The 10,893-nt window shown below is 38.1% G+C and overlaps 1 protein-coding gene across 2 annotated transcripts in view; it reads left to right on the top strand.

Moving 5' to 3' along the window:
- The window catches only part of C12H12orf56 (chromosome 12 C12orf56 homolog), a 104,796-nt gene that overhangs the window by 61,069 nt on the left and 32,834 nt on the right, over positions 1-10,893 (top strand). The window contains exons 4-5 of one of the 2 annotated variants that reach the window (XM_044229396.1): positions 3,293-3,698; positions 8,615-8,688. The exons of the other annotated variant lie outside the window; for it this stretch is intronic. Coding sequence (XP_044085331.1) covers positions 3,293-3,698; positions 8,615-8,688 — 480 coding nt within the window. The remainder of the gene's footprint in view (positions 1-3,292; positions 3,699-8,614; positions 8,689-10,893) is intronic. 2 annotated transcript variants of the gene reach the window in all.

Genomic DNA, 10,893 nt, shown 5'->3' with positions numbered 1-10,893 from the left:
ATTAAAAAAAAATTCTCCTTAGTACTTAAACAGGATTCAGAGTTAAAAGCAGCTATAGATTTTTCTGTAAAATATATTTTATCTGATTCACATGTATTTTGACATGTACTGCCATTCAGTTCTTAGTATCTCTGAGTTTCCTTTGTTATTTTTAGCAAGTTGATTATGATGTGTCTGATGAGTAATTCTTTGAGTTTATCTTTTGGGGATTCACTGAGTTTCTTGAATCTGTAAGTTTGTGTCTTTTGCCACATTGGGAGACTCTTTGGTATGACTCCTCGAATATTTTTTCCTGCACCACGCTTTTCCTCCTTTCTTTCTGGGACTCTGAAGACATGAATTTTAGACCTTTCATATTGCCTGACAGTCACCCGAAATTCTGTTCCTGTTTTTCTTCAATCTTTACTCTCTATGTTATTCAGATCAGATAACATCTATTCATCTATCTTCAAAATCAACCCTTTCTCTGTCATTTCTATACTGTTCACTGAGCCCATTCAGTGAATTTTTTTTAAAGATTTTATTTATTTATTTGTCAGACAGAGAGAGAGTACAAGCAGTGAGGGCAGCAGGCAGAGGGAGAAGCTCTTGCTGAGCAAGGAGCCCAATGTGGGACTCCATCCTAGGACTGCAGGATCATGACCTGAGCTTCAGCTCAGATGCTTAACCATCAGATGCAGATGCTTAACCAACTGGGCCACCCAGGCACCTCTTCATAGGGGAATTTTTTATTCAAGAAATCTTGAGATCTAGGTCTGTGTAGGACTTCTTATAGAAGAATCATTGTTCTCTATTGTTCTTGTTTCTTATTTTTAGCATATTAATCTGACCATCTATTTCAATGTGATAGGTTTCTAGCTGTGAAAACTAAACTCTCCATTTCATATTCTTTTAACTTCTTTCTTATCCTTTTCAAGAATTTCTTAAATCAAATACCCATCTTTTCTAATTTACCATTTTTATTTCTTCATAGAGTATCAATATGCTAGCATGTGTGTACTTCCTATTCTTAGCTGAACTTGAGACTAACAGATTTTTGTGAAGCTGTTCCATTTTGCCTGTTGCTTTTTGGACTGTGACCCAACATTTTCATTCTCAAGGAGTTTATCTGTCTTTGATGCAGAGGGAAAAAGGGGGAAAAAAGTGATTTGTGCATACTTTTGATTTTGGAGTTCTCTTTCCTACTTCTCTCATCTCTTCCTTTAATGTGGCTGGGCTCTCCCTGGAGATACACAGTCAGCTCATTAGGAAAACTCTTGACATTTAGCAACTTAGCTCTATAAATATGAAGCTGACATGTGTGCAAATTCAAGGCTCTAGAACTCTTGCTTAGTAACAAACTACTCTTTAATCAGACTAGTAAATATGGGTATTACTCAATTTCAAATGAAGAATACAGTTTAGTTGTATGAGTTGGCTTGCTTAATTGATGAAGCTATAATTTCTGTGGTAGTTTCATTTACGCTGCCAAAAATGTAACCCTTTTTAGAAATCCTTTTTATCTCTTCAGAATTATAGATCTTTCACATAACCGAATAAGTAACAGTCACTTCAAGTGAGATTTTCTGTAACCTCCTGAAACCATTTTTGCTGGGCTTTTCTATGAAACATAGATTGTGCCTAAAATGAACATTTTAACATAATTTTATAACATTTTGTAGCACAATCTACATACTGGTTATTTAATGCTCTTCAATTTCCATAGAGAAAATTTTAGAATATATTATCTGAAGGAATAAAGAAAAACTCTCTCTTTAAAAAGAGGACTGGAGTACGTATCATCCATTTCTGAGCTGGACATATTCATTTACCTGAAAATCCTTACTGTGAACATCTTATATTCTTAGACACTTGGATAATACTGTTACATAATACTGTTGCATAATACTAGAATCCTATGGAAAAACAGGGTAAGGTAAGATAATTACTGAGCAGCATTCGGGGGTGGTGGGTTAAATAGGAATTTGTTCAGTTGTGTGTTTAAAATCTGGCCATGCCATGTGCTGATCCACAGGGCAAGAAGGATGCAGGAAGGAGGCTATTGCTCATGCTCTTAAACAGATCGCATGCTGGGACCACAAAGCCAGTGTGCATATCCTTAAGCCTGAGGGTTCGGCAAGGGGTGGCTGTTTAAGGGGATGGAATTTGGATGAACACACTGAGGTGGCTACTTTATAGGTATGTGTGTACACGCATGCGCGCGTGTGTGCGTGCACATGCACCTGCAATACTGGGGGCAGAGGGAGCTGAGGGCTGAAACTCAACACAGTTCATAAAACTGTATAGAGAATGAATGGATTTTGTACATGCTTAAAATTAATTTAAGGACTAAGAAAAACAAAGTGGCTTTCCACTTTCAAGAAGGTTCCAATCTTCTAAGAGGACAACATATTTTACTCTAAAATGATAAACCAGTAATCCAAGGCAATATAGGATAGTATCAATAGCTAGCACCTACAGAGTGCTTCCAGTGTTACAAACACATTGCATATATTTCCTTATTTAATCTTCACCAAAAGCTTTTTGAGATTGGTGCTATTATTGGTTCCTGTTTTAAAATCAGGAGATTAAAGCAAGCTGAGGTCAATCACAGTCACAAAACCACTGAGTGGCAGAGCCAGGATTAGACCCTGGATGTCATCATGACCCTACAACTTCTTAGCCTCTCCCACTTGCTTCCTCACGTAGCAGATTTAGAGAAATGGTCATGGCAATGTGGAGAGCAAGGAAAATGAGGCTAGAACACAGGACTGATTCTGAAAAATGTGCTGATGCTTTTGGAATGACACTGGAAAATCCGAGGACTATTAGCAAGACACGAATTCAAGAAAACACCATTTAAAAAAAAAAATCTCACTTCCTAACTCCATATGAGTAGTTTTTTCTTTACAGGATCCATTTGAAATGCACCATGAAAGAAGAGTCAGGTTTCAAAAGCAGAATAAAAAGTGCTTTCAAAAAAAAAAAAAAAGTGCTTTCATTGGAAATCCTGGGGTTCTGTGAAGGATAGGCACCATCCTTTAGATATAGAAAGTGCTTTAAATGACATTGGGTACAGTTTTATTTCTGAAAGCAGGAAAGTATAATGAAGAATTGTACTATACCTCCAACCAGGTCAGTAGGTAAGCAACTGAAATTAAATCACTCCCTTCTCTTAATAAGTCTTCTTTTTATGGGAAAACATTTATTTACCTTCAGAGTCTTAAATTGCTGCAGTTGGGCCACTGGGTTCTCTTTGTTCCTTACTGTTAAATTGTGAATATTATGTTTAACACTAAATTCTACCTGACAGGTACCACCAAGAGAGCAGAACACCATCCAAGGACGCTACATTTTGCCCTTCAGACCTCAAGGAGCTGTCTTCTCATGGCCAAAGTGCCCTTCGACCCTTACCGACCCCCTCCAGGAGGAGCTGTCAGTCCACATCAGCCCCTGGAAAGGCTGTCAGCGTGCCATCTTGCACAACCAACACAAAAGAACCCAAGGGACTTCCAGATCACAAAGGTTCTCTAAGTGAAATCCCTTTCAAGTGCAATGGGAAAGGAAATGAGTTTCACTTAGGAAATTCCTCCCTGGCCTCTCCTTTACAGAACAACCCAAACCTAGAGAAAAAGGCATCGGAACTTCATTTGTACATTATTTCCACAACCTCATCAATATTTCTGCACTTAAAAAGTTCATGGAACAATTATATTATAGTAAGTGTGCTCATAAGTTAACTTCGGCAGGAGTAGTGTTTTTTGTTTGTTTGTTTTTAAAGATTTATGTATTTATTTTAGAGAGAGAGTGTGTAAGCAAGAGGGATGGTGGGGTGGGGGCAGAAGGATAGAGAGAATTCTGAACAGGCTCCCCACTCAGATGGGAGCCTGTCCTCAGCAAGATCCCCTATGACCTCAACCAAAACTAATAAGAGTGGCCACTTAATCAATTGTGCCTGCCAGGTGCCCCTGGCTCGAGTATTTTTAAAGCAAACACGCCTTTCCTGCTTCCCAAAATGTCCATTTTGGAAATTTACCCTTGGAATTTAATAATATGAAAGATAAACACACTGGACAATTACGGATTTGACTGTATTCAGGCTAGCGCAAGAAGGACAATGCTCATTAATGAGGAGTGTCTTAAAGAAAAGGGAGATGGACCAGGGGTTTTACAGAGGTGGGTTGATAAGGGTCTCCTGGGAATCCTAGAGAAGGTCTTGAAATATTGGTGAGCAAGGTGGTCTTTTTCAGTTGACTGGGGTGATTTCTCAGCCATTTCTGCTTTCAGAGAGCGTCGAGCCCACAAAAAGATCAACACTGTCAATGTGTCTCTGTATTTTTTTTTAATTTTATTCATTTATTTGACAGAGAGAGATCGCAAGTAGGCAGAGAGAGGGAGGGAAACAGGCTCCCCGCTGAGCAGAGAGCCCGATGCGGGGCTCAATCCCAGGGCCCTGAAATTATGACCTGAGCCGAAGGCAGAGGCGTAAGCCACTGAGCCACCCAGGCACCCTGTCTCTGTATTTCTTAGCTGCACTATTGAAAAAGTAGGTTAATGGGAGTCACTGTTACAGGACCAGGCAATTTTATAGAGATTATCTAGTCTAAGTACCTTATTTTATAAATGAGGAAACTGAATATTTTAGGTGACTCACTCAAGATTATAGAGTGGGTTTAATGAGAGTCAGAACTCTTATTTAGGGACCTTTTTCTTATATAACAGGATCAGTTTAAAAATAAGCAATTTATTACACCTGAATAATGTGATCCTTTTCAATTATCTTCAAAGATACATAATTTTTATCATTGATCTGCCAACATAATAATATTAAGGAAATACAAAAGGCTCTTTTCCTTCAGAAGAAGCTAGGGAAGCAGGAGGTTTTCCGAATGACTAAAAACTGAAAGATTTCAAGGCAAATCTTAAGTTTTTTCTCATAGTTCAGAATGGTTCATGTTTAAATGTCAAATGTTCAAAATTCCTCCTTAAATTTTTATTTTTAAAGCTTTAATTTATTTTTTATTATATATATACATTTATTTATTTATTTGACAGAGAGGCAGACAGTGAGAGAAGGAACACAAGCAGGGGGCATAGGAGAGGGAGAAACAGGCTTCCCGCCGAGCAGGGAACCTGATGCAGGGCTCAATCCCAGGACCCTGGACCACGACCTGAGCCGAAGGCAGGTCAGCTTAATGACTGAGCCACCCAGGCACCCCTATTATTATATTAGTTTTTAAGATTTTGCTTATTTATTTGACAGAGACAGAGACCACAAGCAAGCAGAGCAGCAGGGAGAGGGAAAGGTAGGCTCTCCACTGAGCAGGGAGCCCAGTGCGGAACTCTATCCCAGGACCCTGGGATCATGACCTGAGCTGAAGGCAGATGCTCAACTGAGAGCCACCCAGATGCCCCTAAAGATTTTATTTTTAAGTAATCTCCACACCCAACGTGAAGCTTGAATTTACAACCCCAAGATCCACATGTTTTACCAACTGAGCCAGCCAGGCGCTCCTAAATTTTTAAACAGTGCTTTTCAAATTAAGAATGTAAACAAATCACAGATAGAGGGGAAACCCTGGCCTATTGAAAGGAGGCCACATCTGTTCTAATAGGAAAACCAAAACTTAATCTATCTAAATATTTCAAAATGACTGTTTATGTTTCCCTAACTTGACTAACTCTGGTCTTAATACTACTTTTTACTTTTTATTTGTTTTATTATTTCTATTATTATTTTTAATAAGATGGGTAAGGTTTATTAGTGTAATAATAGTGAATCAAAAGATTAACTGTAACATTTATTTTCATTTATTTAAAAAAATTGTTTTAATTTAAATTTTAGGTATTTAACATACAGTATTGGTTTCTGGAGTAGAATTCAGTGATTCATCCCTTATATACAACACTCAGGGCTCAACTACTTTTTAACCCTGCTGCAGAGGCATGGCTGGGGCAAGTCAGATAGGCAAACTCCTAGCCCTTTTGACAATAAAAGCAGTAACAATAACTGACATGTATTAACCGGTAGGATCTGCTTTGATGCTTTCTGTATATTAACTCATTTAATCTGCACAACAACCCCAGGAGTAGGACTGTTATTCTTGTTTTGTAGATGAGGAAATTAAGGCATTGAGAGATTTAATCATATATGCAAGTTTGCACAAGTTGCATGGAGCTGAGATTTGAACTTAAGTAGTCTGCTTTTTTCCACTGAAATAAATGTGGGGGGAAGGGGGTTATCTTTCAATTGTAGATACTATCATTAAAAAACAATGTTTTGGGCCGCACTGGTGGCTCAGAGTTGGTTAAGCATCGACTCTTGATTTTAGCTCAGGTCATGATCTCAGGGCCGTGAGATCAAGCTCCGCCTCTGGCTCTGTATTGGGCGTGGTGTCTGCTTAAGATTCTCTCTCTCCCTTTCCCTCTGCCATTTCCCCCTTTCAAAAATAATAATGTTGAATCCCTTGAAAGATGGAAAATGGGTAAGCAAATATTTCACACATAAGTGATAAATCAAGTTAGCATTCATTCTAGTAAGAATAAGATATTAATTCAATATAAACATTTTAAAAGTTGTGACTTTTTTGTGACACTGTTTAATTCTTTCATCATGTTGATGACTTTGGTTATTCTTGGTGATACCTTCATAAGTTTTAGGAAATTAAAAAAAGATATCATCCCCTAAATCAGTCAGAATTATCCTGGCTAACTGATCTCTTATGCTTTGAGATCTCCAGAATGATCATTCATGTTGCGGTAGGGGGATGCTACTGGGGAAAAAAGAATGGGCATTTAAACTCTCTTATAGGTAAACCTAAACCATCCAGTGAGAAATTAGCACTCATTCTGATTTTAAGGGTTTCCAAACAGCTGAGTCTCCTTCAGTAACCCATTTTATCTGTAACTTTCATCAACAATAATTACATTGGAGTTCTTTAGCATCTCAAATTCTACAAAAGCAATATAGAGCAATACTTTGCCCTTCATATGTTGTGAAGACAGGTGCTAGAAAGCTAAATCACTAAGAAAGTATCCCCAAATTAAAGTTCTAGATTTAAAGTAAATGTAAACTTTTTTAAAAAGTTTTTAATTAATTTATTTATTTATTTTATTTATTTTTAGTTTTTAATTTTTTATAAATATATAATATATTTTTATCCCCAGGGGTACAGGTCTGTAAATCGCCAGGTTTACACACTTCACAGCACTCACCAAAGCACATACCCTCCCCAATGTCCATAACTCCACCCCACTTCTCCCAAAAGTAGGCTCATGTGGGGTTTGACCTCTGTACAACCCTGAGATCCAGACCAGAGCTGAGAGCAAGAGTTGGTTGCTTAATTGGCTGAGCCACCCAGGCACCCCCATAAACACAAACATTTAGAGAGGAAAAATAAGATGGTAATTTTTTAACTGAAAGCAATGATAAAAGTAGGGGGAACAAGGGCACCTTGCTGGTTCAGTTAGTAGAGCATGCAACTCTTGATCTTGGGGTCGTTTGAGACTCATGCTGGGGGTAGAGCTTACTTTAAAAAACAAAAATGGGGTGCCTTTGTGGCTTGGTTGGTTAAGCATCCAACTCTTGATCTCAGCTTGGGTTTTGATCTCAGGGTTGTGAGGTCAAGCCCTGGGTTGGGCTCCATGTTGGGTGTGGAGCCTACTTAAAAAACAAAACAAAACAAAACAAAAAAACACAAAAACAGATATTAAAAACAAAAGTAGTGAGAAAAAGCACTTACTTCCCCCGGCCCATCCACCCACCATCCTGCTCTGATATTAAGGAATAAGATAGAGGTAAGTTTGTTTGGAGTTATAAATCAGCAACATTTCAGAAATTCTGACCCATCTGTTAGGCCTCAACATAAAATAAAAGATTATTTAGAGAACTTGCTGAACACTACTGACCCATATTTTAGGGGGACCCAGAATGAATGGAAAATGGCAACACTAAAGATTTAAGGAAAAAATAACCCTATTGATAGGGGAGTAGTTAACAAAACTATTCTATAATCTATACCATGGAATACTAGGTAATCATTAAAAAGAGAGAAGTAAACCTATATACACAGATATGGAAAAAAACACCATATAGTAAGTGGGAAAAAAGTTCCAGATTAATAAATGTGATATAAATTAACTAGTATTAAGTGCATATTATAAAATATATCATCTAATAAGTATATATTCTAGGTGTATGTTATAATTAATATGTTTTTATATTCCTAAAAGGATATAAGCCAAGCTGAAAATAATATAGTAAGGTACTCTGTTGTTACTGTTATTTTTGATCCCAGTATAATTAATGTATGGTATTCTATGGTTTCAGGTGTGTAGTAAGGTACTTTGATTAGTGGGATGGGAGGGGTAGGGAGAGACAGGGAAATTTTGTCTTTTAGTTTATGCATTTTTGGACTATTTGATTTTAATAGATTATTTTATAATGAGCAAATGTCATGTTTAAAGCTTTTTAAAAACTATAAGGAAAAACAATGCCCTGTGGCATTATTTACATAAACAAATCATGTACTATAGCAGGAATTAAGGAACAGATATATGATACTGACTAAAACAGGAGAAATTGATTTTCAGTAAACAAAAATTCTAACTATTACCATATTTTTTTCTCTTTTAGAAAGCTACTCTTTTACAAGATCCCTTATATGTTAGTGAGCTCAGTCCTGCTATTGGAACTCAAAAGCCATATAGGTAAGGAGTGATGATATGCCAAAGCCGCGTGGGGGACTGTTCTCTCTTTGCCTCTCCTAACTCCATGTGTTGCTGCCCATCACATCCATACCTCTACTTCAATGTGTGCCCGGAATTTAGGTCTGCAAACACAATTACCCACTGGACATCACCTCTATAGGTCTTCCAAGAACCTATTCAAAATGGAACTTGGCATCTTCCTTCTGGGACCTGACCTTCCTCTTGCGTCTCCTAACACAGGGCCTGCTGTCCTTATCCCTATATCACCTAAGCCAGTGTCCTGAATGTCATTTTTACCTTCTCTCTCCCCGCTTCACCACCCCCCTGACCCCTGCAGCCAGTCAACTGTCACAGGACTCACTGTTCTTCTCTACTGTATCTGGATAATATCTACTTCTTTCCACTGTCACATGCTCAGACCAATTAACTTTGTTCTGAGCTCCTACAGTATTTTCCTGGCTGGCCTCTGCCTTCACTCTTGACCTTCTCTAAACCATTCTCTGTAACCAAAGAAATCTTTTGGAAGCACAGATCTGAGGATGTAATCCCCTGCCTTAAAGTCTTTGAATGGCTCTCCATTGCCCTTAGGAGAAAGTCTAAACAGCTTATAAAGATCTTCCTGATTCTCTTCATTTTTTCATTTTCAACTATCATGTCCCCTTAACTCCTGCCCTGAGCTCCTGATCCAGACTCAGAAACTGATCCAGTTCTCAGAAAGCTTCCTGGCTTTTTGTTTATTCCTCCGTTCTGGAACCCTACTCTCTATTCTTCTTCTCCTTCGTGAATGACTTCAACCCATCAAGTCTTAGCTTCCTATCCCTTTCTTTAAAAACCATTTCTCAAAAAAAAAAAAAAAAAATTTCTCAAAGCTGCATTAGGAGGGGCTGCTGTGGGGCAGCTGGGTGGCACAGTTGGTTAAGCATCTGCCTTTGGCTCAGGTCATGGTCTCAGGATCCTAGGACTGAGCCCTGTGTAGGGCTCCCTGTTCAGCGGGAAGTCTGCTTCTCCCTCTCCCTCTGCCTGCTGCTCTCCCTGTTCCCTACTCTCTAAGTAAATAAAATCTATTAAAAATTTTAAAAAAGTGAGAGAGAGAGAGAGAGAGAGGCTCTTCCATAATATCCTGTGCTTACGATCTTGTAGCACTTAACAGTCTCTCTTACGACTGCTTTTTTGATTGTGTGCTGCCCTATTATACGCGATGCTCCTTAAGGGCCGGGACTGTACATTGGTCACTGGCACATAGTAGGCTGCCTTTATAGAATGAATGAGTAAATTGTTAAAACAATTAAACCTGAATCTGACTTAAAAGTGTGGGCTTTTTAACCTTGAAGAGGAATGAAATTTTGACACATGTGACAACATGGATGAACCTTGAATAAATTATGCTAAGTGAAATAAGCCAGACCAGAAAAACAATTGTTGTATGATTCCACTTATTTGAGGCATTGGGAATAGGCAAATTCATAGAAACAAAAAATAAAATAGAGGTTACTGGGGCTGAAGGGAGAGAGCAATGGGGACCTATAGTGAATCAGTATAGAGTTTCTGTTTGGGAAGATGAAAAAGTTCTGGAAATGGAGAGTATAGTAGTGATGGTTGCAAAACACTGTGAATACACTTAATACCACTGAATTGTACACCTGAAAATGGTTACAGTGGTAAATTTTATATTATGTATATTTTACTTTTATTTTTAAATGTGTGTGTGTGTGCATATATGTGTGTGTAAGTAAGGGAATAGATAAAACAACACTGCAAAAATGTTAAAGATTATTGGCTCTAGGAGACAGATACATAGTGTTTCTTTCCAGTTTTCTCCATTTTTGTATACGTTTAAAAATTTCCATAAGAAAAGTTTTTAAAAGGCTTAATTAACATAATAGGGGCGCCTGGGTGGCTCAGTGGGTTAAGCCTCTGCCTTCAGCTCAGGTCATGATCTCAGGGTTCTGGGATGGAGTCCCACATTGGGCTCTCTGCTCAGCAGGGAGCCTGCTTCCTCCTCTCTCTCTCTCTCTGCCTGCCTCTCTGCCTACTTGTGATCTCTCTCTGTCAAATAAATAAAATCTTGAAAAAAAAAGAAACATAATAAACAAATACAACAAGTATCTTATTTATATCTTGATTTTAACAAACCAAAATTAAAAAGACATTTCTAAGGCAATAGAGGACATTTGAGTATAGACTGAGTATTAGCCCATAGCAAAA

Source organism: Neovison vison, chromosome 12 (assembly GCF_020171115.1).
Source record: "Neovison vison isolate M4711 chromosome 12, ASM_NN_V1, whole genome shotgun sequence".
NCBI lineage: Eukaryota > Metazoa > Chordata > Mammalia > Carnivora > Mustelidae > Neogale > Neogale vison.
Note: the sequence above shows the minus strand (reverse complement) of the source record. Positions and strands in the feature narration are given on the sequence as shown.